Here is a 27,570-nt window from a genome sequence, read left to right as displayed (position 1 = left end):
GGCCTGTGGCAGACCTTGGTGCTGGTGGAGTGGAATGATGGCCTGGCTTGTTTTCATTTATCAGGTGACACCACGCTGGACCACATAGTAGTACTGTCTCTTTCCTGTAGGAAACAGGAAAGTGAGGAACGGAGGGGGGCTTTGTGTGTGTGTGTTTTCTTTCTTTGACTTTCCAGCTCTTATTCAAAATACTCCAAAAGCTTGCACAGAAAATCAGCAACAGCCAAGAGCCCTATGAAGAGAAGTGGATGTTTGATTACACGATTTGCCTAAATGACTAGTTCCTCTCCAGCCTTTCATTGCCATATATTTTGCTCTGATTTTGAGCAGTCCTAGCTATCTACCAAATTGATTTGGAAACATGGTCTTTTCAGCCAAATGTTCTGTATCTCCTGTAAATAAGTACCCAGTGTTGGAATCTGTCATCTTACAGCATGCTAGGAGGACTTGTTATACTGTTTGGAAAGGTTGCATTAGGACTGGTTTAGTAGGTTATCCTGAAGGAGTGAAGCCTGCCTGGATGCAAACTGTTATTCACTCGTGCCACCTCTGCTGCCTGGACCCCCTGGAGGGTGTCAGTGCCTGGGTCGGAGGTTCTGTCTATAAAATACCAAGAGCTCAAAGGGAGACCAGACAGGCATTCAGTCATATGGGTTTTTTTTAAAAACATTTTTATTTTTGAATTAGAATCTTTTTTTATTGAGCTATAATTGACATAACATTATATCGGTTTCAGTTGTACAATAATGATCCAATACTTGTATATATCATGAAATGATTAGCACAGCCAGTGTAGTTGACATCTATCACCATACATAGTTACAAATTTTTTTTCTTGTGATGAGAACTTTTAAGATCTATTCACATAGCACTTTTAAATGTTCAATACAGTATTAGTAGCTACAGTCACCATGATGTACATTATATCTCCGGGACTTATTTATGGGTTTTTATTTTCAAGTTTATTAAGAGCCTTCTGTACAGTTTAGCTTGGCAAACCCTGTGGGCAGACTGAATTCTATGGAGCTCTCAGCATTGGTGGTAATGTTTGTAGTTATACTGTGGAGCTCGTATTACTAAGAATGAGGGTAGCCAGCCAGTCTGGTTTGCTGGGGACTATCTCAGTTTCAGTACCAAAAATTCTCGCACCCTTAGAAATCACTTCGTTGTGGGCAACTGAGGTGGTTGGCCACTATCAATATGCTATAAAAGGCTTCTCCTACACCCAGATTGCAGTTTGTGAAGATAAACATTTTTCAGGGCATTGTAACTAAACATTTTATAAGTCAGACATGGAAAGTGGCTGATGCATGTATCCTATATAATAAAGAGGTAATATACAAATTGACACTCATGCCATCACAAGATGGCTGCACCCACAGCAGAGGCGGGGTTCCCATAACACAAGATGGCTGTGCCCACAGCAGAGGTGGGGTTCCTATAACACAAGATGGCTGCACCCACAATGGAGGCAGGGTTCCTGTAAGGAGCCATAATGAGCAATCAGTGGGGACCTGAGGCTGCGCCACCCCCGCCCGGCGGGGCTTGATGGGGGTGGGGCCGGCCAGGTCTGGGTCTCACGTGATTTTGAGGCGCATGCGGGTGGGCAGGGACTTGACTCTGGGTCCTGCGGCACGCCCAGACTCTGACAGGAGGAAGATTTTCATATACATTTTACTAATTTTCTTTCATCTCTGACACTTATATTATAGAGAAAGGGCAAATAGCAATATTAAAATATTTCCTCTAATTAATTCCCTTTTAATGTGCACGAATTTCGTGCACCGGGCCACTAGTTTAATGGTCAGCACTTGAGGAAATAATCCATTGGGGATATATTTGGGGAGCATCATAGTTGAAGTGTATAATTTTTAAAAAATACATCTCATTGATTTTTTTACAGAGAGGAAGGGAGAGGGATAGAGAGTTAGAAACATTGATGAGAAAGAACCATCAATCAGCTGCCTCCCGCACACCCCCTACTGGGGATGTGCCTGCAACCAAGGTACATGCCCTTGACCGGAATTGAACCTGGGATCCTTCAGTCTGCAGGCCGATGCTCTATCCACTGAGCCAAACCAGTTAGGGCAAAGTGTATAATTTTGATCTCAGGGGTTAAAGTTGTACCTTAAATTCCCTAAATACCCTTCAGTTGCTTATTTTGTCTGAGTTATTATTTTGCCATTGGTTTTCCTAGCATTTCTCAAGAGAATCACTAACTGTTGTTAAGTAACTACATCTCTGCTGCTACTTCCCCAAGCACTTTGCATAGAACTGCCCATATGAGAGGCAGCTCTCTCGAAAATCACTAATTTGCAGCATTTGCCCTTGTGACTTTCTGGGTGGGGCTCTTATTTAAAACCACAGCTGTGCTCATAGCCACAGGCCCTATGCACAGCATGCTTTCTCAGTTGCCTACCCCGTGGACACGCATGCTTCTTTGAGGTAGGTGCCTTACAGAGCTCCCCAGGGCAAATTTCAAACATGCCACTTAACCTGCTTTTCCGTCACTCTGTCCAAACATTACCTTTCACATTTGTTGGATGTGTCTAGCTGTTTTCATATGATGAAGCAACAGATAGTGAATATACTTTATTACATGGAGATGAGCCTTCTCAAAAGTCTTTATTGCAAAATGATCTAACATCACAGCTAGTCTATACTAATAAAAGGGTAATATGCTAATTAGACCAGGACACTGGCCAGGTAGGGCAGTTGGGGGCCATGAGGATGGCCAGGGAGGGCAGTTGGGGGCCATGAGGCCGGTAGGGGAGGGCAGTTGGGGGTGAGCAGGCTGGTGGGGGGGGGTCAGTTGGGGGCAAGCAGGCTGACTGGGGAGGGCAGTTGGGGCGAACAGGCCGGCGGGGGAGGGCAGATGGGGTGACTAGGCTGGCAGGAAAGGGCAGTTAGGGGTGACCGGGCTGGCTGGGGAGTGCATTTGGTGGCGACCAGGCCTGCAGGGTAGGGCAGTTAGCAGTGACCAGGCTGGCAGGGGAGGACAGTTGGGGGCGAGCAGGCCTGTAGGGGAGGGCAGTTGGGGGTGAGCAGGCCAGCAGGGGAGGGTAGTTGGGGGGACCAGGCCTGCAGGGGAGGGCAGTTAGGGTCAACCAGGCTGGCAGGGGAGGGCAGTTAGGGGTGACCGGGCTGGCAGGGGAGGGCAGTTGGGGGTGATCGGGCTGGCAGGGGAGCAGTTAGGCATCAATCAGACTGGCACGGGAGTGGTTAGGGGGTGATCAGGCTGGCAGGCAGAAGCAGTTAGGGGCAATCAGGCAGGCAAGCAGGTAAGCGGTTGGGAGCCAGCAGTCCTGGATTGTGAGAGGGATGTCTGACTGCTGGTTAAGGCCCGATCCCACAGGGATCGGGTCTAAACTGGCAGTCAGACATCCCCTGAGGGGCCCCAGATTGGAGAGGGTGCAGGCTGGGTGAGGGACACCCCTTCCCAGTGCACGAATTTTATGCACCAGGCCTCTAGTAGATATATAAAGTTATATATTGAAATGCTTGCAGGAGGGCCAACTCGAGAGAATTTTAGTGATTAATGCATGCAGGTCACAGTGATAGTAGCCATAGAAATGATGCAGTTCCAGTGCCAAAAGACACCCATTGGAGATCGTTTGATCCAACTTTTGCCATTTCATGCCCTAGAGTGGGCACTTCTTCTGAGTCTTGAATATACCACTCACCTGCAACTTTCTGTGCACAGAAATTTAGAGTGAGTCTGACCCACCTTTTCTTGTTAGACTTTAACATTTTCTTGAAGTTGGTCCACTTTAAGGTAAAAAATAGATAAATAAATAAAGCTGGTATTCGCTCCCTTGGCCTCCTCCTCTCAGCAGTAGAGAAGTTCCTGTGAAAATTGGATTTTTAGAAATAGAATGTGGCAGAGGATGTTAGAGGGTCTCTGCAGCTCATCCTTTGTAAGGCGAAGAACGAACTTGTAGTGTGCCTTCATCTGAAATTTGTTTAATTTAGACCTACACAAATCTGTATTTGTGTATTGACTATGACTGCTGTCAGTTTGTCGAGGGTTGGGGGGTCTCTCTCATAGGCAGGGGCATGGCCTATGTGTGTGGATGCACGTATGCACCACAACAGACCCAAAACCAACAAGCAGTTAGGTGCTCATCAAAGTTGCCTTGAACTTCATCTGGTTTTGGTTTGGTTTGAAAACATCCTGTCAGATGATCTAAAGACAGAGCCAGTTTTAAACCAATATTTATTACTTCACTTGTCATCAGATAGAGACTGAAACCTCGAATGGGTGGGTTCAAAGGCCACAGTGCTCCTGAGTGTAGTGTTCTGTTATTGAGATGTGGTTTGAGGACTAAATATCTGTTTACTTCTACCGCACAAAGCTGTGCCACACAGAAAAATGAAGAATTGGAGCGTAAAAGTACTGGCAGCCATAGAGCAAGCTGTGAGAGAATCCTAGTGAGGGAGAAATGAATGTAGAATGGATCGACAGAATCTGCCACAGAGAGCCACATGAACAAGATGCAGAGGCAGGAAAGCCCTGAAGATAGTCAGGAGTCTGGTATCTTTTTTAAGGCATTTCATTTTTAGCATGTGTATTAGTCTGTTTATGTGGTTACTACAAATTACCATAGATTGGTTGGCTTAAACAACACATTTATTTCTCACAATTTCAAAGGCTGGAAGTCCAAGATAAAGCAGATCCAGTATCTGCTGAGAGCCCTCATCCTGGTTTGCACACAGCAAACCGTCTTGATCCCCACATGGTGGAGAGCTGAGAAAGGAAATAAGCTCTCTTGGGTCTGTTCTTAAAGGGCACTAACTAATCCCATTGGTGAGGGCCCCACCCTTATGATCTAATTACCCCATGACCAGTACTTCTCTTAAATCCACCAGGGGTTAGGATTTCAGCATATGAATTGGGGATAGGAGCATAAACATTCAGTCCATAAGGTTTTTTAAAAATTCAGAAATTTTTCAAGGAAATATTATTGGTAGTTGATATATAAATAGAATAATAAAAAATTTTAACAAACTCACACTATATAGATTTGTGATGGTGCAGATTAGTTGAATTTGCTTTAATTTCATTTTGCTGTCTGTCTTTAGCTTGTAACTCTGCAAGGCAAGAGAATTTGGAGTTGATATTCACACATAGGCAGATACACACACACACACACACACACACACACACGCACACACACACACACTTTTTTCATATCATTATATACAGTCTCTATTAATTTACTAGAGGCCTGGTGTACAAATTCGGAATTCGTGCACAGGTGGGGTTCCACGGCCTGGCCAGTGATTAGGGTGATCGGGGTAGTCTCACCCAGTCCTGATCGGGTCCGATGGGGGGGCCTGTGGCCAGGGGGAGGGACCGCGGGAGGTTGGCCAGCAGGAGGGCGAGGAGGGACTCAGGAGGTTGTCTGGCTGCGCGGAGGGACTGCCGGGAGGTTGGCTGGCCGGCCCCTCAATCGGGGCCATCACCTCCGAAGGTTGGCTGTGGGAGCACACTGACAACCAGGGGGCAGCTCCTGTGTTGAGCGTATGCCCCCTGGTGGTCAATGCACATCATAGCAACCAGTCAACTGGTTTTTTGGTCGCTTAGGCATATAACTGATTTTCAGAGTTTAATAAATTTGAAATACTTAAAACTGACACAAGTTGATTTCTCCCCACCAATCTGAAGATAACTGTGGTTGAACAGAAGGCAGTTAGGGAGAATTAAGTCGGAGCTGTCAGCATGAAGCAAAGCTGCCCTGTTTGTGTGATAGAGTAATAGATAACATGAGCATTTCTTATCCAGCCTAGCAACTCATTGCAACTGGAACATGTTTATGTTATAAACTGGAATCAGGTAGGCTTTTTAAGATCCAAAGGATGTTTTTCATCAAACTTCAGTTACAACCTATGATGTTCTTTTAATAGATTTTCTTAAAGAAAAATTAAGCCCTTTTATTTTAAAATAGTGCTTTAACCTCAACTATTCCTGTTGTGTTTGATTTTACAGACTAGAACTAGTTTATTATAAGAAACCTTTATCTTCAACGCAAACTTGTATTTATCTCCTCGTGCAGGGGTCCTCAAACTACGGCCTGTGGGCCACATGCGGCCCGCCGAGGACATTTATCCGGCCCGCCGGGTGCCGCTGCCTGTCCTGCTTAGCAGCTGACTCGTCCCGGGCCCACAGTGCGCATAGGAATTTGTTCATAGTTTTTATTTCAAACTATAGTCCGGCCCTCCAACGGTCTGAGGGACAGTGAACTGGCCCCCTGTTCAAAAAGTTTGAGGACCCCTGATTTAGGGTGTATTGGGAAATGCTTGGCCCTGGAGGGCAGGCAAAACTGGGTTTGAATTCTGGTCTACTACTTTCTATTAGCTTGGTGACTCTAGGAAGTTTTCTTACTATTTCCAGTTCAGTTTATTTATTGAGTTGCCTACCATAGGCATTTCTCATACATTTTACCAATGAGTCTTCAAAATCTTACTAAGAATTAGGTATTAAGCTACATATTTTTAAAGTTTTAAATGTTTCAGCCTTTTAAAAAACTGAAAAACATAAAGAACACCAGAAACAGGCTAAAGATTAATAACATGAGTACACAGCCAGCTTACGGAATAAAACAGGAACAGTACTGTTGAAGCCTCCTGTGTGCATTTCAGCTAGGCATGAAGGGCATGTGACAGAAATCCAAAGAACATCTTTTAACATGTGGAGTCATCTGACCTTGTGGATGGCCTCCTCTCTGAATTGTCTGTTCATCTCGGCCTGTTTTTTCCATTGAGATATAGATGCTTCTTCTAGTTATTTAGAATAGTTGTTTATGTATTTTACGGATTACTCTTTTGTCAGCTTATGTTGGTTGTTGCTCACTTTTTTTAGATTTAACTATCTTTTCATTTTTTAAATTATTTTGTTTTTGATGAGCAGAAGTTTTAAGTTTTAATGTAGTCCAATTTCTTTTATGCTCAGTGCATTTTCTGTTTAGGAAATCATTCTTTACCCTGAGGTTGTTAAGATACTCTATTTTCTTCTAAAAGCTTAAAAAGTCTTTTATACTTACATCTTTAATTTGTTTGAAACTGACTTTTGTGTATGGTAGCAATAGGGACCCTATTTTATTTTATGTTCCTGTTGGGATTACCAGCTTCCCTAGCACCACTTAATGAGTAGTCTGTCTGTGCCAGGCAGAGGCTGCCTTCGTGACCAGCCCCCAGTAAGAAGTCTCTGGTGAGCTTCCCTGGTGGACAGCTCCTTGCTGGAGGAATGGAGCACATCCTGTGAGACTCCACTGGGAGGGACTCTCGAGAGCTGGCACCTGCTTTTCTGCACACTTTGCCCTGTGCACCCGATCCTTTGCTGATCCTGGTCTGTGTCATTTCCTGGGATAAATCACACCAGGAGTAACATGTGCTGGGTCCTATGAGTCCTCCCAATGAGTCATCAAATCAGGGGGTGGTCTTGGAGACCCCAGCATGCTATTCTTTCCCTGAGGATACCAAAATAGTCCTGAGATGTAGATATTAGCAATATTTCTAATTATTCCTAAATGTTAGTTTCTTCATTGAAACATCTAAGTGCCCTTCCCTTTTAGGTGTTTTATATAATGCCTGGCATACACTCTTTATCACTTAATGAGTGGTCATTAATAACCATAAGAAAGGAATAGGTAAAGTACAATAGTCATTTGTAGGAAAGTTACATATTCAGGCAGGCATATTTTATGTTTTTGCAAATCATGAAATAAATTTACCCATATCTACTTAAGATTGGCAATCATGACTTTTTAAAATCATATTGGACTATTTATAGTTCCTTTGATATCCTTAGTTAGGGCTTTTTGATCTTCCTAATCTTGCTGAGAATTTTAAACCCCAGGGTTATTTAATATACTTAGCATTCCTGCCTTTGTGTCATGCTATGGACTGAATATTTGTGTTCCCCCAAATTTTTAGTGTTGAAATCATTAACCCCCATGTGATGGTATCAGGAGGTGGGGTTATTTGGGAGGTGGTTAGATCATAGGGGTGAGCCCTCATGATCCCCCTTATGAAAAGGAGCCCAGAGAGCTCTCACCTCTCTGTCCATCCAGGGAGGACATGGAAAGGAGTCAAACCTCTGCACCTTGAGAGAGAGCCTCACCAGAACCCCTCCCTGCTGGCCCCTGATCTCAGACTTGCACCCTCCAGAGTTGAGAGACATTAATTTCTGTTGTTTATAAGCCAGCCAGCCTGTGGCACTGGGTCATAGCAGCCTGAACTGATGGACACGTGTCACTGTCTGATTTCTGAAGCAGCAGGGCAAATCTTCAGCCAGCTGCCTTTATTCATGTAATATTTCTTTAGGTAGTAGTTCATCGTTAGATAAACCATTTTATTAAAATTCAAGGCTTGTCTGCAGATATTTAAAATATTCTTCCTAAAGTATTATGGTCATTTTTACATATATTTCTCTATTCATGTGTTTATAAGAACGTCTCTATTTTGTCACATTTTAAATACTGTCACTTTGACCATAGGTAGGAGGTAAGCACACGTACAGTGATTGGCATTGTATACTAGAAATTTTAAGTTGCAGCATAGTTAACTGAACCCGCTCACAGAATTCCAACAGGTGTTCTATTTGGGCATTTAGTGTCTCTTGTCCCGTAGAAATTCACATGCCCAACCTGCTTTTCCATAGTGATTTTTTTCTAGTGGCTTATGTGAACAGATCAATAGTGTCCAACCAATTTCTTCCCTTGATGAAGGGAAGCAATAATCATGCCCATTTCAAAAACTCTGAATTGAGCTTAGAATACCTTAAATTGCACCCCAGTGAATGGACTCCCTTTATCACTTGTAATGACTACCCCCTCGCGTGCTCACATGTGATTCTCCGCAGCTCTCCATAAACAGGTTCGTCTCAGTTCACTTATTCTATAGAAAAGCATCGAAGGAGGATTCATTTTTTAGCCCATTTTTTAAAAGTCTGGTATAAAACCATTCTGAGTATGCCTGGTGCCATTTATGAGGCAGAACAGCTCTTCTGATGATTTACCTCGTCTGGTGTCCTGCCCACTCCATTATAAGTACCATCCAGCTAGTTGGCCTGAAGTTATAGTCATATTTTTTCATAATTGGTTCCCATTCTATTGCTGTGTCAGGCAGTTCTGGTTTTGGAATGGGAATGTTACCCAGGGCAGTGCCGGCTCCTTAGAGCTGCTGAGCACACTCCTTAGCAGGCGTGGTGAACAGTTGTGGATCCGTAGCCTTTTCTCCTTTGGCCAGATGAGAAAAGACCACACATCACTTAGGAAAGTGTGTGGCTGCAGCTAACAGGCCACCCACATATTGGCAGCCTAAACAAATAGGGGTCCTCAGTTCACCTCCCAGCAGTGCCTTCGGGGACCCGGGGTCTTCCTGACTTTAAGCATCATCATTCTTAGCATACTGGCTTTCATCTTCCTGTTGGTTGCCTTGTGCTCTCAGGATGGCTTTGTTGACCACATGGGCCCTCTTTTATCAGGAAAGCAAACACTTCCCTAAGATTCTGTCCTATATACACACCTTCACCCCCACCCCACCCCACCACCAACTAGACTTCTTCTGAGGTCCATCAGTCAGATCCAGGTTACATGACCATTCCTGGACTCCAGGGAGTCTTGGGAAAAAGGGAAGAGCAATGTGCTTATTGGCTTAGACCAATCATAGTCCTTTAGCTGGGCATGGCACATGGCTGCCCCAAACAAAATGTGGTTTCTAGTGGCAAAGAAGAAGGGAGAATGGATATTGGCTATCTGGTTGGCCATGCTGGCCACAGATATGTATCCTCAATCAATATCTCTCTCTCTCTCTCTCTCTCTCTCTCTCTCTCTCTCTCTCTCTCTCTCTCTCTCTCTCTCTCGCACCACACCACACCCACAGAGAGATAAATTACCACCAGAATCCAAAATGAAAACATCACCTCTTTGCCAAACTCACTTACATTGCTTTCCCTTGCTCTTAGAGGGGAAAGACAATTAAATACTTAAAATAAGTACAAGGTTGAAAGAGGTCTGCCCCTGCCCACCTCCCATGTCTGATCTTGTATTATGCTTCTTCATGCCCTCTGTGAAGCAGCTGCTGTCATGTTCAAGATCTCACACTTCACACTCTTCAGTTCTGCCTCAGGGCCTTGCAGCACCTGCCATTCACTCTGCTGAGAATTCTCTCCCCACTAATCCCCCTCCTTCCCCAGTATCACCGTGATCTCTCAGGAAGCTTTCCTGACCACAGATATGTATTCTCAACCTCTCTCTCTCTCTCTTTCTCTCTCTAGGAGAAGTTTCCTGGGAATTCCCTGAGCCAATTTCTGCTAGTGTCACCATTAGCTAGAAAGGAGTCTGGAGAACTGTGTGTAGCATTTCCAGTCTCTATACTGGAGGTGGAAAGGGAGGAATGGGAGTGGGGTAGGCCACCACTGTTCCTCCAGCGTGTACTGAACAAGTACTTTGGTATCTGTAGACAATACCAAAAAGGAGGAAAGTTCACCTGCTTTGATTATTTGTTCATTCATTCATTATCTGGTTTGAGCCAGGCTCTCTGCTAGTCACTCTCCACATACACTTGCCTATTCTCATGACAGTCCTGGCAATTTAGACATTATACTTATTTGGGGATAAGAAACGGAATCTCAGGGAGAGGAAATAACTTGCCTAAGGTTGTGTAGCTATGTAAGGGGCAGAACCAGGACTCAGACTCAAACTCCCTCCCTCTGTAGCCCTCCTGCCTTCCCTAAAGCATCACTGTCTCCCGGAACAGCCATGTCTGATCCTGTGAAAGCTCCCACATTTGACGTGTTTCTGCCAGGGACGGTAATTTTAGCTTGCCAGAATTTAGCTTCTCCCTTAAACATGTTGGCAAAAACAGTTTGCTAATAATATTGCAACTGTATTTGGGCTCTAATAAGGTGACATTCATTTTATGAGCAGGGTGATAATTTTTAGTCCAGGGCCCTGTATGTAGGCTACTTAATAAGCATTTACCCAGCAGTTAGGCCATACTCTTAGCACTCTAAATAATTTGCATGATCTCTTCCTGTTTAAGTAGGTAGAGTACTTTGCCAGGAGCTTTTGCCATTTGTTATTCCTGACAATCCCAGCATTCATTCTTGTTTGAGAATAAATGAAACAGTGATCATCTTTATTCATGTCCACAGCTTACAGTTATACATTTGTGAACTAAAATATTCAGAGAGATTTTATTTCTGCACCATGGTGTTTGTTTGTTTTTTAAATAACATGCGTGGTTTTTTTGTGATTATAAAAGTAATAGATGCTTAATTGAAAAAAAAATTAGGAAGAAGAATAAGAAAAATCATGCAGTTCTATACCACCCAGAGGTAATAACTAGTAACATTTTGGGCATATTTCCTTACTAATCTTAAAAAAACAACAACATTTTTTGCATAGCTGAGTTCATAAATTATTTGCAGTTCTGTGTGCTGCAGTTCTTCATGTAACATAAACAAGCCTCCTTGTTATTACAAGGATCGTTGTGAATGGCTGCATGGTGTCCCTTCATTAAAAACACACAACCCTTCCAATTGTGAAATGCTCACTAAAATGACATCGTACCTGAAGTAAAAATATTTCCAGTGTTATTTTATAGACTTTAAGATAGAAACATCTTTTTTCCTTTGGAAACATTTTCTTGGTAGATATGCTTCAGCATCAGCCTCTTAATATTAAGAAGACTTTGTAAATGTTTTGTGAGCTTGCATACCAAGCTATCTACACTCCCCTCTCTGCCAAGCTCTCCTTTACTGCAGCATTGTTTTTTCTCTTTCTAAATGTCCATCATCTTTCTCATTTTATGGTTCACCATGATTGATTCCTGATTCCCTGGCTCATCTTCTATGTCTTGATTTTTTCCTGCCCAGCAAGCACTAGGGTGCTGACGTCAAGTCCAGATTTATCAGGACAACAGTGCAAAGACATATCTCCTACTCAGCCATCCTCATTCCTCCTCTCCTCTTCCCAACCCTTCTGATCAGACGGCCTCCAAATAGAGTGACTCACAAGCTTCTGAACCCAGAAGCTGCAGAGAACCACGCTAATGGCTACTCGAGTTCTGAGTAACTGCAGCACGTTTTGGGGAAGGCATTTCTGTAATTTCTTCCGTGGCTGGGGCTGATCCTAAAGTGAGTATGGAGAAAATATTTTTTGTTGTGTTTCTTTTATTTCTGTGGTGCAAGACCTGGAAAATAATGTATTCTACTCTGTGATGTGATATATGTTACAAACATGAGAATTTATTAGAGGAGAGACTTAAAAAAATTTTAGATAAGGATATTTCATATATTTCCTTCAAAAGACAGCATTCCCTTCTATGTTGAATGTGTAATTTAAGGAGTGACTTTTTGGCAATCTGCTGCTACATTTTATTTGCAGAGTGTATTCCAACTCTATGTTATGACGAAGAGTTAAGAACTGGTACCTTGCCTGGCCAGTGTGGCACAGTGGTTGAGTGTCGACCCATGCACCAAAAAGTTACTGGTGAGATTCTTGGTAAGGGCACATTCCAGGATTGCAGGCTTGATCACCAGTAGGGAGCGTGCAGGAGGCAGATGATCGATATTTCTATCTCTCCCTCTCCCTTCCTCTCTCTAAAAAAAAACAAAACAATAAAATATATTAAAAAAATTTTTTTAATAGCGCTGGTACCTTGTGTTCTCCTTCCAGTGCCAAGCCCTTGCCTTTGACCTTTCGCTTTCTTTCTCTGTACTTATATTAGCCTGCATATGATGGCATCACTATTGTCAAACAGCCTAAAGTGCGTCTCAGGAGGCTGATCTTGAAAAGAGAATAATGTGACTATCAACCAGCCCTGCATTCCTCTCCTGCTGTGTGGAGGAGGTTGTGGATATAAGGCTGTGGGTGCTAGAGGGTAGTTTGATGGTGACTGTAGATTAGTCTTTATTGAACACGAGCACAACTTTGAGTTGAACATTCCTTTATTCCTGCCTTTAACTCCACATCTGGCTCTCCATAGAAAATTATTTATGATGGAAGAGTGCCATTTCATATTCATGGCTTAAAGAACAACCCACCCACCCACTCCACCCCCCAAAAAACAACAACAACAACATGCCATCTGTTATTGATGGCCATTTAGAATATCTCATGGATGTTATGGTGTGAGCCTTGAATTGCTAACATTTCTAAGGGAAGAATAATCCAAATTCTGATTATCTTAGCAGGTCCTCTACCTGCATCAAACAAATTATCATTGACAAGCATCATTCTTATTGTCATGATAACGTTTCCTTGATAGAACAAGATGCTAGTGATTTTTTTATTTTAAAAATAACCAGATCCTTTAGTCTTGCAAGTATGTGTCATGTCCCCTGACGCTGAGAGGGTGAATACCAAGACGACAGAAAATTACTCATGTGTTCCCTCCATCGGGCCCCTTCTACTGTTGCATATCTGGCCACCGCCCTAGTGACCTCAAGCCTCTTCCTTGCCCTCCAGTGTCTCTTTTTTTCTCACGGCTTAGGAGACCCCTCTGGCCTCTACAGCCTCACGCGAATAATAGAATTCTTAGGTAAGGCAAGGGTAAGCCCTTAGACCAGGGGTGGGCAAACTTTTTGACTCGAGGGCCACAATGGGTTCTTAAACTGGACCGGAGGGCCGGAACAAAAGCATGGATGGAGTGTTTGTGTGAACTAATATAAATTCAAAGTAAAGGAGCGGAGGGGAGAGCAAGAGAACCGGATAGAACAGCCAGATCCGGCCCGCGGGCCATAGTTTGCCCACGGCTGCCTTAGACCATCTTCTAACTTTTCATTCTTTAAAAATAGTGTGGGCACTATAAACATTGCAGACAGAGATTACTTGAAACCTCTGCCCTGAACATGACCGTCGCTGCTTAAAACCCTTCAGGGACTGCTCTCAGAATTCAGACACGTTCCCATGGTGGGCCACAGGCTCTCCTGGATCAGGCCTGCCTGCCGAGGCCTTTCAGTCTCCCCTGACTACTCTGGCCTCTAACCATACTGGCTGCTTTTCAATTCCTCAGGGGGTTGTGTCCCTTTCACATACTGTTCTCACACATACTGTTCCTCTTGCTAGAAACTATTCCCTCCAGCTCCTCTCCCTTCTCTTTCCTGACCTCCTGCTCCTCCTCCAGATGTTTGTTATCTTACTCTCAAGACTTGGCTCACATGTGGACAGCAAAGTGATTTTTTAAAATTACAAAAACTATTGTGTAATCATTTATATAGGTTATGGAATTGCTATTTTATACCAAACAAAAATAGTATGATGATTTAAAGTTTTCCTTTTTTGGATTAGGTCTTAATTTTTTTAAAATATATTTTATTGATTTTTTACAGAGAGGAAGGGAAAAGGATAGAGAGTTAGAAACATCGATGAGAGAGAAACATCTATCAGCTGCCTCCTGCACACTCCCTACTGGGTATGTGCCTGCAACCAAGGTACATGCCCTTGGCCGGAATTGAACCTGGGACCCTTGAGTCCACAGGTCAACCGACGCTCTATCCACTGAGCCAAACCGGTTAGGGCTAGTTCTTAATTTTTGTCAGCATTATATATGCAAGCAGATTAATGAGTCACATAGTTATACACAGAATGTTGAGAAGCAACAATTTACAGCTCCTCACCTGCCTTTTGCTCACTTCTCGTTGGCCACCACCTTCAACGATTTTAGCTAATTTTGTTGATAATCACCTACATGTTGTGCTCATGTTGCTATTTCTGGATTTGCTTATTATTTATTGGGTTTGCATCTTTGTTAAAGCCTAATTGGGGTTATATCGGTATCAATATTTATAATAGTTTATATATACATTATTTTAAGCATTGTTAACAACTGAGCTATGTAATATGTCATGATTATTTTTCCTGGAAATTTTATTTGCCTTTTGAAAATAAAAGGTCTCACTTTTTAAAATGTACTAATTCAACCTTACTTTTTAAAATGTACTAATTCCAAAGGCATAAGTGCATAAATTTCCTGTCAATAAATTAAAAAATATTAGGCATTCTGTCAGTGTCAGCTTCTTGAAGAAATTTCTCTTAGGGCCCTCTGTTACCTGACTGGTTACTCTCTAAGCCTGCTAACACCATCACCTGGGGACTTCATCCCCATTCTAGGGACTGATTTCCCCTCTCTCTCATGTTGAATCCCAATTCCCTTCCTTTTCAGATGCATCTCATCCTCTGGTAGCTTCTGGGGAAGAATTTACATTTGAAAATATCTTCATTTGACCCTGACATTAAATTGATTGTTTGGTAATTTGGGTATAGAATGTTAGGTAAGGAGTAATTTTTCTCTCAGAATTTTGTAAGGTTTGCTTCCTTGCTTTTGCTTGTTAATAGGGTTTTAAGATGTTCAGTTTCATTATGATTCTTGATCCTTTTATAAGCCTGGAAGCCTGTAGTATCTTACGTTTGTATCCAGGGTTCTGAAATAACACTGATGAACCATGGTGTGAATCTGCTTAATCCATTTAGTAAAGTCATGGCCATCAAATATTTTTGAATTATTTCATTGGTGATTCTCCCCTGTGAGTTTTTCTTTATTTTTTGGTACTCAGATTCTCCAGATATTGGGCTTCTATACTGGTCCTCAACTATTATGTCCTTTTTCCCATTTCCTTGCTTATTCTACTTTCTGAGATATTTCCCAAGTTTATCTTTAAGTTTCTACTGGATTTTCATTTCCTCTACCATAGTTTTAATTTCCAAGAACTTTTTTGGTCATTAATCTTTTTAAAAGTAGCATCCTGTAATTGTTTAATGAGTGCAGTATCTTCTTTCTCTGAGAATATTAATGATAGTTTTCCCCCTTCTCCCCAAATAGTCTCTGTCTTCTCCCATTTTGATTATTTTGGCATGGCTTTCGTATTGGACTTTCCTCAGGCATCTAATGATCCTCGGTTAGCTGCTCCAGCTTGAGTGCAGTGAAAAAGGAATGCAGCACTGCAAAGCTGATTGGATGCTGTGTGGGAGTCTTGCACCATAGTGGTGAGGCTCCCCTGTTCCCCAGTGTCTTCGGGTCATTTTGAATCTCAGATGCCCCAGAGGAGCCTCTTCCTGCCTGTGGCTGGAGGGCTCTGCCTGGCTGCTCTCATTGGGGAGCGCTCTAGGATCCAAATGGAAGAACAAGGCGGTGTTCACAAAATCAGGGTAAAGCCTTTCATCTTGATCCTCCTGTCTTCACTATGGTACCTCGCCCCTAAGTCTACCGGCTGGCTCTCTCTCAGAACCCCTTGTTTACTTGTTACAAAAACCGAAACTGCCTTCTGCCAAAGTGAGGAGGACAGTGGTCCAGCTTCATGGAACTTCATGCCATCTCTCTGTTTTAGGTCTTTTACCCCCATTTCCAAGGTTACCTGTCACCACAAATTCCTGGGCCTTTAGGGCATCTGCGATACAAAGCAGATATTTAAAAATTCATTTTCTTTACTTTTATAAAATTGAGGTTTACTATAAAGTAAAATGCAAGTAATCTGAAGTGAAGAGCTTGTTGTAAATCCACCCTTAACCACTACTCGGATCAAGATACACACACCAGAGGGCTCCCTCCTGCCTCTTCTGCGTCAGTAACCTTCATGCACTGTCAGTTGGGTTGGCCTGTCCTTTTAATTTCATAAAAATGAGTCATACAGTAGGTACTCTTCAGGCTTCTTTTCCTGTGCATTCTGACATCCATGCTATTGCATGCAGCAGCAACAACCTCTACACCCTTTTGGTTTGGGACTAGGAGGCAGGCTGGAACATCTAGAGCAGGTGTCCTCAAACTACGGCCCGTGGGCCACATGCGGCCCTTTCCTGCTTAGCAGCCGACTTGTCCCGGGCCCGCAGTGCGCATAGAAATTTGTTCATAGTTTTTTTTTTAAACTATAGTCCGGCCCTCCAACGGTCTGAGGGACAGTGAACTGGCCCCCTGTTTAAAAAGTTTGAGGACCGCTGATCTAGAGTCCTGAATTGGAAGTCAGGTCGTGTTCCCCAAAAAGTCAGTGGTGTGTGTGTTGATCCTACCCATCATCTAGGTTCCCTCTGGGGCCTCCTTTCTTTGCAGAGAAGGCGACAGGCAAGGCAGGGATGGTAATGAGGAGTCCCAGACACCTTTTCTGCTCACAGTGGTGACAACTATGTTGGCAGCCAAGATGACAGGCACACTCAGTGCCCGGGATGTTCTTCATTATTGTTGCATCCACCTAATGATTATGTCACAACTTATCTACTCATTCCATTAGTGATGGATTTCTGGGTCATTTCTACGTTGGGACTATGAATAAAGTTGCTATGACATTCATGTCATGTATTTTAGCTGAGCTGTACACTCATTTCTTTAGTTACGGACCTGGGAGTGGAATTGCTGGGTTGTTGGGAAGATGTAGATTTAACTTTGGGAAATACTTCCAAAGCGTTTTCAAAAGTGGTTCTACCAAGCCAGTCGCTTTCTTACTGCTAGCTGAATACTTAACTTTCTAAGTTTGCTAAGCCCATTCCCACTTGTCCATCTGTTTTCTGGTTTTCATATTTCTGTGGTTTTCTTCTTTCCCGTTATCTCTGTCCTTGAGAGTTCACTATCTTTGCAGTAAGATTTGTGGAAGGAACAGAGCTAAGAGCTTTCAATACACCATTTTTAATTGGAAGCTTCTATTATGATTTTAAGGTGGCTTTTAGCTCTGTCTCACCAAACATTCTTGCCCTATGTTTTCTCTGAGTCACTTCTGCTTAATGGTTTTATAAAAACAAGATTTTATTGCTCTCAGTCTTTCACAGCTATCCATTGTTTTCTACATTCTGTATTGTCAACAAAATGACAAGACAATTCTGATCTAAGTCAGAATTGATACAGAACGCCGCAGACTGGAAGGTATAGTTTGTGGAATTCTTTCCCTTAATCCTCCCCCCACCCCCTGAGTTTGCAAAACCCTCAGTATACTATTGCATATAGGATTTTCAAGCTGATCAAATAATGTTCAGGTCTAGGTATATGTGAATATCCCAACACTTAACCTTGTTATATCCCTAGTGTGTGTCCCAGGTGTTCCCCTCACTCCTGGAACCTCTACACCCTTTTGGTTTGGGACTAGGAGGCAGGCTGGAACATCTAGAGTCCTGAATTGGAAGTCAGGTCATGTTTCCCAAAGTCAATGGTGTGTGTGTTGACCCTGCCCATCACCTAGGTTCCCTCGGGGGCCTCCTTTCTTTGCAGAGAAGGAGACAGGCAGGGCAGGGATGGTAATGAGGAGTCCCAGACGCCTTTTCTGCTCACAGTGGTGACGACTATGTTGGCAGCCGAGATGACAGGCACACTCGAGATGACAGGCACACTCGGTGCCTGGGATGCTCTGAGGTCCCAGACTCTGCAGGACCCATCTTACCATTTGGGCCCTTCCCTGGAGAGTTGACTCTTTGTCCTCTATTTAACCCCTCCTTTCCCATATTGCCTGCATCACAGAACCAGCAAGATCAGTGCATTTCATTCCATGTGGATTTCACTCAGAATAATATTGCCATGAGGAAGGGCCCAAGTCACCTGGGCAGCCAACCAGGTAGCATGTTGTAATACAATAACAGGCTTGTCGGGATGCAGTAGTGCAGGTGCTTAGCACATGGTAAGGATTCCATGAGTGACGGCTGCCAGCAGTTTATTCTTCCTATATGGTGAGCTTCTGAGTAACTCAGAAGGGTTATTTGCTTTATTGGTCAAACTCCAACGGTGACCTTGGGTCACGTCACTCTTTCTTTGGGGTCTCAAAAATATAATCAACCTGCAAACCCTTTATTTTTATCTCCCCTACTTCTTCATGTATTAGAGATATATTATCCTAAAGCCACTAATATAGTACATTTTACTTCTATTGATGTAACAAATAATGTTTCTAAGTATGGATAACCACAAAATTATACTTTTACTGACCCTCTAATCAGATGCATTTAATATACATTGCTTTACATTATATCTCTCTCCAGTATATTAAATTCCCTTGTGATCATTGTTACCTATGGGTATAAATAATGGTTAGGTTCCTATGCATTTTTGAAAGGATAATAGGTTACAAAATTTGGAAACAGTAATAAATCTCAATTTTTGCTGGGCACATAAACACTGCAGCTGGGGAGAGAAGCTTGATTGTACCTCTTAGGTGGTTGAATCAGGGCATTTGTCTGTGTGATGGAGTAACTAGTTGTGAGTTAGCCTGGGATCTAACAACCAGTTAAACTGTTGCTGTGACGAACCCTGGTTGCATTCCTAGCAGCCCATTTATGAATAAACTTTTGCACACAATGATTTGTAAAATAAACACCACTCTAAGAGGTTAAAAAAATTTATAATTGTAGTGTTTTTCCCTTTTCTTTTAATACTTCTGGATGCTATAAGGGGATAATTTACGAAGCAACAAACCTTTTCAAGTTAATAAATCCATATTATTATGTTCTTAAATGCAGAATTATAATGAACTTAGAAATACTAAAGCCTTCTATTTATTTGAGGACTTGACGTTACTCTGTCAGAATGAAATGCTTAAAAAAATGCTATCCAGAATTTGCCCTGCAGTTTCAGTGACCCCTGAAACATTTGGCAGACCATTTGGTCAAATAATTTTGCTGCTATATATTCCCTATTACCACTAGCTAGAATGCCTGTCTGAATAACTAATTTGGCTGCATTTCAACAAGTCTAGAACTCCCCTATATTCGACAAACAATTGGTTATACTTACTGTACCTTGTAAACCCAGGGTCAGGTTGTTCACTGTTAAAAGCCTATGAGGGTTACTTGCTCTTTATGGTCACTTAGGCAATGGTTCACTGACCGGAGCTGTGAGGGCATCTCTGGCATAAGCCTGTGTACACATTCTAAGCTTCATGGGGAAGGACAGTGTCCTTGTTCCTCACACTCTCCGGGGCACCTAGCCCATACACATGACATTGTCAGCAGATGAGGACTGAGCCCAGAGCGGGTCTGCCTAGGGCCAGTGGTAGTGTGTGGGTTCTTGACTTCATGCAGGAAAGATTTCACAGTACGATCCAGGTGAATTTGAGAGCACGTTTATTAGAGCTGGGGACCGTGGAACAAAGTAAGAACTTAGGGTGTAAGAAGTAACAGGAGGGAGCTTTTGGCTCCCTAGAAACATTATAGGAAAGAAGTGAGCCAAGGTGGGCTGCTGTCAGCTCACTGGGAAGTCAGAGACTCCACTCAGACCCCACTGACCAGCCAATTCCAGGCTGTCCTCCTCCATGGCTTTGTGTAGCTCGGCTCTGAGGCCTCACTCCCGGGATGCGCTGCCGTTGCTTGTCACCTGGCTGCATGTCTCATGGGGACCCTTAGAGTTTAGGAGAAGGAAAGTTAAAAAGTTCATGCCCACTCTGACAGGTGTGAGATGATACCGCATTGTCGTTTTGATTTGCATCTCTCGGATAATTAGTGACTTTGAGCATGTTTTCATATGTCTCCTGGCCTTCCTTCTGTCCTCCTTCGAAAAGTGTCTATTTAGGTCTGTTGCCCATTTTTTGATTGGATTGTTTATCTTCCTTTTGTTAAGTTGTATGAGTTCCCTGTAAATGTTGGAGATTAAACCCTTATCGTTGATATCATTGGCAAATATGTTTTCCCATGCAGTGGGCTTTCTTGTTGTTTTGTTGATAGTTTCTTTTGCTGTACAAAAGCTTTTTATTTTGATGTAGTCCCATTTGTTTATTTTCTCTTTAGTTTCCATTGCCCTAGGAGCCGTATCAGTGAAGAAATTGCTTCGGCATATGTCTGAGATTTCACTGCCTGTGGATTCCTCTAGTATTTTTATGGTTTCCCGTCTTATGTTTAAGTCCTTTATCCATTTTGAGTTTATTTTTGTGAATGGTGTAAGTTGGTGGTCTAGTTTCATTTTTTTGCATGTATCTGTCCAATTTTCCCAACACCATTTATTGAAGAGACTGTCTTGACTCCATTGTATGTTCATGCCTCCTTTGTCAAATATTAATTGGGCATAGTGGTTTGGGTCGATATCTGGGTTCTCTATTCTATTCTGTTGGTCTATATGTCTGTTCTTGTGCCAGTACCAGGCTGTTTTGAGGACAGTGGCTTTGTAATACAGCTTGATATCTGGTATTGAGATTCCACCACTTTGTTCTTCTTTCTCAGGATTACTGCAGCTATTTGGGGTCTTTTTTTTATTCCAGATGAATTTTTGTAAAGTTCTTTCTAGGTCTGTGAAATATGCCGTTGGTATTTTAATGGGGATTGCATTCAATCTATAGATTGCTTTGGGTAGTATGGACATTTTGATGATGTTGATTCTACCAATCCATGAACACAGTATGTTCTTCCATCTCTTTACGTCTTCCTCTATCTCTTTTTTCAGTGTCCTGTAGTTTTTTGCATATAGGTCTTTTACCTCCTTAGTTAAGTTTATTCCTAGGTATCTTAATTTTTTTTGGTGCAGTGGCAGAATGGCTATCATCAACAAATCAACAAACGACAAGTGTTGGCGAGGATGCGGAGAAAAAGGAACTCTTTTGCACTGCTGGTGGGAATGCAGACTGGTGCAGCCACTGTGGAGAACAGTATGGAGTTTCCTCAAAAAACTAAAAATGGAACTCCCATTTGAGCTAGTGATCCCACTTCTAGGAATATATCCCAAGAAACTAGAAACACCAATCAGAAAGGATATATGCACCCCTATGTTCATAGCAGCACAATTCACCATAGCTAAGATTTGGAAACAGCCTAAGTGCCCATCAGCAGATGACTGGATCAGAAAACTATGGTACATCTACACAATGGAATACTATGCTGCGGTAAAAAAAGAAGGAATTCTTACCATTTGCAACAGCATGGATGGAACTGGAGAGCATTATGCTAAATGAAATAAGCCAGTCAGAGAAAGATAAATACCACATGATCTCACTCATTTATGGAATATAATGAACAACATAAACTGATGAACAGGGACAGATCCAGAGACGAGAAGCATCGATCAGACTGTCAAACCTCAGAGGGAAGGTAGGGGAGGGTGGGAGTAAGGAGGAGAGATCAACAAAGGACTTGTATGCATGAATATAAGCCTAACCAATGTACACGAACACCAGGGGGGTGAGGGCATGAGTACGGGGGGGGAGGGGGGGGAGTTGGGAGTTTAATGGAGGGATGAGGACACATATGTAATACCTTAATCAATAAAGAAATTTAAAAAAAAAAAAGTTCGTGCCGAAGAACAGGCATGGGCATGTTCTAGAGCGAGCCTGTGCTGGCATTCTTTGTCTTGAGGGGGGCAAGAATCTTAGGGGAGGGTGTCAGCAGAATATTCATCAGCTTTCCAGGTGTGTTTTAATATGTTAATGCATCAAAATGAGCATATAGGGGAGTTTTAGATTATTCTCTGTTTTACTGTTTTACTTTTATCTTAGGTCTGTCTGGCTCTAATGAGGGGTTTTTTATTTGTTTCTCTGACTTCACCCATCTTTGGTGTAGGCCAGCACAAATGGCACTAATCGGGTCTCTGTTACCTATCTCCCCAACCAGAGTGATTTAAGCTGCTTATTCTGTGGTCAGGAAGGAGAGGTATAAACCTCTCAGGTGTCCTTGATTGGGAAAGATAAGGTCTTATGATTCACCAGCTGGCTGTTAGCTGGTTAAGTTGTTTGGCCTTGTCTACTTATCTTGTCCCAGGTAGTTTCCCCCTTTCTGCTACCTGAGGAATTTTCCTAGCTTCTTACTATCCTGCCTCAGCATCATTGGTGGCGGTTTCGTTTGTTTTTCCTATTAGTTAAAAATAGATACAGCAAATTCACTATGACTGCTCAATGCCTGGAGAAACTGAGGCAGCACACAGTTAAAAACGAAATGGTATCATGGTGACAGGACTGCTGACACAATGAAATAATGTGTGAAATACTAACCTTGGTGCCCTGGCAGAGAGAAACACTTACTTAGTGATAGTGAGGGGCATGCTTATAATTGACTAGAGGCCCAGTGCACAACATTCGTGCATTTGTGGGGGGTGTCCCTCAGCCCGGCCTGCGCCCTCTCGAAGCTGATGATGAGTAATGCACAGCCCTCTACGTGCTCGTGCAAAATGGCAGGGGCACTTCAACTGGCACAAAAGTCACTCTGTTTCAGGAGCAGTCAGGAAACATGCGTGTTTTGAATTGGGTTAGGTTTTCTGACAATGTCCTCTGCATAATATGCCAAACACCCTCTCTCCATTGCACCACCAGAGGGATGATGTGAGGGTAGCTGGGAGCACATATAGGAAGGAGAGATTAAGTGTATGTAACTTGGAATTGTGGTTGAGAGAGGTGAGCATTGTGACAAGCTGGTGTCACTGAAATGGCTCGTGCTGGTGGCTGTTTGGGAACGGGTTGAGCGGCCAGTCAGAGGTTAGTGCGGTCCTGCAGGCAGTAAGCTATACCCGGGGGAGAAGAAACGTGGGCCTGCAGTTCTGTCGATGCCATAGAGGTGGGTAAAGGGGAGTTGAAGAGGATCAGCTCTCCTGGGGAAAGGCTCAAATACTGTACAGTTCTGGGGGTTAAGATTTCAACATATGAATTGGGGGTAGGAGGGTTCAGTCCATAATAGGCAGATGCTACTACCCATGTAGTTTGCAATAAGCCACAAGTTGTACCTTTAATTGCCTAAAGATGGGCCATAGCTAAGTTAGGGAAAGAGACTTTAAAAGACAAGAGGAGTGGTGGTGGCAGTGGTGGTGTGTGTGGAGAAGCTGCTGAACCTTCTGTTTTTGTCAGAAGGTCTGGAGTGAGGAGGAAGGGTCCTGAGGCTGCCCAGCTGATAGCCCACTATGAAACCAGGGAAGAAGGAATAGACATGGGTGTTCTGTGTGCATTCTAATGTCTTCAGGTTGATTTCTGCACTTAGCCGATCCCAAATTAGACCAAATCCACACACACCTGCCGAGCATCTTCACTGCACAAAAAAAATCCTGCTGGAGACTGCTCGTTGCTGCACAGCCTGGTGATGGATGGGTTGGGGGGCGGTGGTGAAGCCAGGTCCCTGTGACATCCCGGCAGAAGGAAGCCCTGCGAGCTGGGGCAGGCCCAGAAAGCTGTGTGATGTGAAAGCATCTGACAAAGTACAGCAGCAATTTTTAGGACAGGCAATTCTAACCCACCTCGGACTGTTATCCACCTCCCTTTCACTGCCTCAGCTGGAGAAATCATTGGGTTTGCAAGTAACTGCTCAGAGTGAGCTTACTCATGGGCCATATTGATTTTGTTGTTCTTTAAGCTGCTAAATGTATTGACCCTGGAAGCCCACTATCTCCCTGAATGAGCAGCTTATTACATACCCTGACTGTGTCTCTCTTACTGAGGCTGTCCCACTATTTATTTAATTTAAATTTTCCTAACAGTGGTTGAATGTATCCGCATCAATTTTTGTTAGAGCTCTTATGCCTACAGGGACTAGGAAACAGAGAATTCTTATTTTCTTTAAGCAACATGCTTCCTTGTCCAGTTGCTCCAGAGAACATTGATCTTGTTTTAAAAAGAAGAAGAAAAACTTCTTACTAAAACAGTAAATACAGTCACAATACTTGAAATCTATTCGCGATATCTGTTGTTTAGACAACCTCCATAGGAAAGAGAAAATCTTTTGAAGGTCATGCAGGTGGGTGGTTTTTAATAGCAGTTTGCTGGTGGGATTTTGCCCTCGCTAAGTATTGCGGCGGGGTGGGGATGGTTAAGAGGAAAGGAAACCCATGGGTTCTCTGTTCATTTCTTGTTCCATGTTTTCTGTAACCAGGTTACATTCTCCACTACCCCCAAAGGTGAAAACAAAATGTGTATTATCAGATGTTTTGTGAGAGTCAGGGGAGCACTACATCTCTGTGGCGTTGCCTGCCTCTCTGGTAATTGAGATAGGCTTTACATGAGGCAGAGTGGCTGTTTTCCCTTCAGAAGATGGAGCCCTAAGCTGGGGGAAATGGTGGCAACCTGGACACCCATGTTCCTGGGAATGAAGTAGCCACCTGGGTTCTCAATAAGCAATCAAATCCTAAGAAAAGCTACATGGCCAAGAGTTCATCTCATCCTCCCAAGGGTTTCACCATTGCTTCTGAAACACGATGGCAATGTTTCATGAAGAGCCATCCCAGGTTCACTCCGGTGTCTTCTTTTAATCTATGCCCCAAAGAATTTAAATGAACTCTATAAATGAGCCAGGCAATGGGATTTTATTCTAGTAATGGCATATAATTTTGTTTAATCGTGTCGTGCTGCAACCTGTATGAAATAAAAAATGCATGTTACTATCAAAGGTATGGCAGAGAAGAGGTTCCTTAGTTGAAACACGAGTCCCTGGGAAAGAGGGCTGAGTGCATGGAAGCAACACCTCATTGAGAAAAGCTTGCTGGCGACTGAGGCCAAGCTACACCTGGGTCTGATTTCAGGTGCAGTTAGAACACTCAGACTCTGACCTTCCTGTGTCTAAGGGCAAAGGATTCCTTCTCCAAGGGAACAAAGCCTGGTCCTGCATGGCTCGAGCATTCTTTCTGAGGTGTCATCCCCTGAGGAGGAAAACGATGCCACTTGCCAAACCAAGACCAAATCCCCTGAAGCCGTGGGCCGTGCAAAGACATCCAGACTCTTGTCTGGGCTTGGCTATGATTATATAAGGTCATCCAGTTTTGTTCAGTTCTAACACTGGTCTGATAACAACATATGCCTGTGTGTGCATACATTGTGGTGTGTGTGTGTGTGATTAACATTCATGTAGTTAGTTATATGTCTTTAATTTTTAAGGGAAAATCAAGTTCTATATATGGGTAGGCAGTTGGTAAATCAGTTTGCTCCCCCTACATCCTCTCCACCACCCCCCACCCGCCAGAGGCCAGTTTTCTTCCCAGAGACAACTACCAGGTTCTTGTGTATCTTTCCCAGATACATTTATAAGTATATTTGCATATTTCTTCCTTATATTTTATTTTCATAATGTTGTTTATTTACGTTTTTAATAGAGACCAACTTTTAAAAGTTACAAAAGAATATAAAGAATGTAGAAAATGTTTCCTTCTTAACCCAGTGTCTCTCCCTAGAGGCAGCACATAGAACCAGTTTTTTAAGGCATTTTACCTAAGATAGTGTGTGCACATATTATGTATAGTTCTCCTTTTTTTTTTTCCACATGAAAGGTGGGTAGTAAACTATGCACAGTGTATAGCCAGACTTCGTTTTCTTTTTCTTTTTTTATTGTTTAAAGTATTACAAATAGTAGTACATATGCCTCCTTTTTTTTCCCCCATTGACCTCCCCCCGGCCTCCCCTACCCCCCAGTACATGCCTTTACCTGCCCACCTCCCCAGTGTCTTGTATCCATTGGTTATGCTTATATGCATGCGTACAAGTCCTTCGGTTGATCTCTTACAGCCCGCCCCCCAACCTCCCCTGCCTTCCCGCTGTAGTTTGACAGTCTGTTCAATGCTTCCTTGCCTCTATTTTTCCCCCATTTCTTTCCTTTAAAAAATCTTGCCTCTGCAGACTAGAAATAAACACATAATAACAAAAAATGTTTGAGTCCCAATTTCAATGTCCAACAGTTCTGAGTCCCCGTTTCAATGTCAAACAGTTTCTTATGTCTACATGTCAGCAATGATATCTGGATGGTGGGCACATGGTGGCAATGCAGGCAGACTTCGTTTTCATTGTGCTTACAGAAGTTGCTTTTTTTTTTTTTAACAAATTGAAGGGAAGACCCTCCACCAGCAAAAAGATTATCACTCGCTTTATTGCGGTACTAGCTTTATTGCAATGGTCTGGACCAAACCTTCAGTATCTCTGAGGTATGCCTATATTGATCTTGCTTTTTCCCCTTAATAGATAGTCTTCCTCATTCTTTTATGTGGCCACATAGTATTTCACTGATTGGCTGGACCTTACATGTTCACTTAGGTTATCTATTATGATATGCTGCAGCACTAGGGGTGTGTGAAGCAAGTGAGGTGTCCAGGGAACATAATTTAAGGAGGCACTTACTCTCAGGGTCGTGCAAATGCCGGGCCAGCGCTTGCACAAACCTGAGAGTGAGGTTCTTAAATGTTCCACTTACTCCCCTTATCATACTCCTAGCCCTGCTCTGCTCTTACAAATTGGCTGCAATAAAAATTGTTATTTGTACTTTTTTTCCGCACATTATATTATTGTTAAATTCCAGGTGTTAAAACATGGGGATCAAGGTGTATGTGGGTTTTTAAATTTGAATAAAGAAAACCTTTTACACTCTACCCAACACTATAAACACTGTCTGTTTCCCTATACCCTGACCAACAAATTGTATTAGTAACACTTTTAGATTGTTGCCTGCAGATGGGTAACACATCAAGAAATACGTGGCCAAGCTAACTGTTTAAGTGATTGGACCTGAAATCAAGTCTTGCACCTCAACGTAGAAACTCATGGAATTGCCTGCAGTGGCCTCTCTCTTTCTCATAGTGGTCACTCTGCATCTGCTCTTGGCTCTGACCAGGAGGTGGTGTGTGTATCTGTTTCCCTTCATCGCTGAGAACACCAACTTTGGAGTCAGGCTGGGTTAACCAAGGTGGAACCTGAATCTAGCTAGAGCTGCCATATTTCGC

At 42.9% G+C, this 27,570-nt stretch overlaps 2 protein-coding genes across 5 annotated transcripts in view; one reads left to right on the top strand and one right to left on the bottom strand.

Moving 5' to 3' along the window:
- CPPED1 (calcineurin like phosphoesterase domain containing 1) overlaps positions 1–27,570 on the top strand; it is a 125,151-nt gene that overhangs the window by 50,196 nt on the left and 47,385 nt on the right. The gene's annotated exons all lie outside the window — the stretch shown is intronic.
- The window catches only part of SNX29 (sorting nexin 29), a 580,852-nt gene continuing 558,350 nt past the window's right edge, over positions 5,069–27,570 (bottom strand). The window contains exon 22 of the mRNA XM_080678988.1: positions 5,069–5,091. Within this exon, the coding sequence (XP_080535114.1) occupies positions 5,079–5,091 (13 nt within the window). The 3' untranslated portion in view covers positions 5,069–5,078. The remainder of the gene's footprint in view (positions 5,092–27,570) is intronic.

The sequence above is a fragment of the Plecotus auritus genome (genome assembly GCF_963455305.1).
Source record: "Plecotus auritus genome assembly, chromosome: 7".
Taxonomy (NCBI): Eukaryota; Metazoa; Chordata; class Mammalia; order Chiroptera; family Vespertilionidae; genus Plecotus; species Plecotus auritus.
Note: the sequence above shows the minus strand (reverse complement) of the source record. Positions and strands in the feature narration are given on the sequence as shown.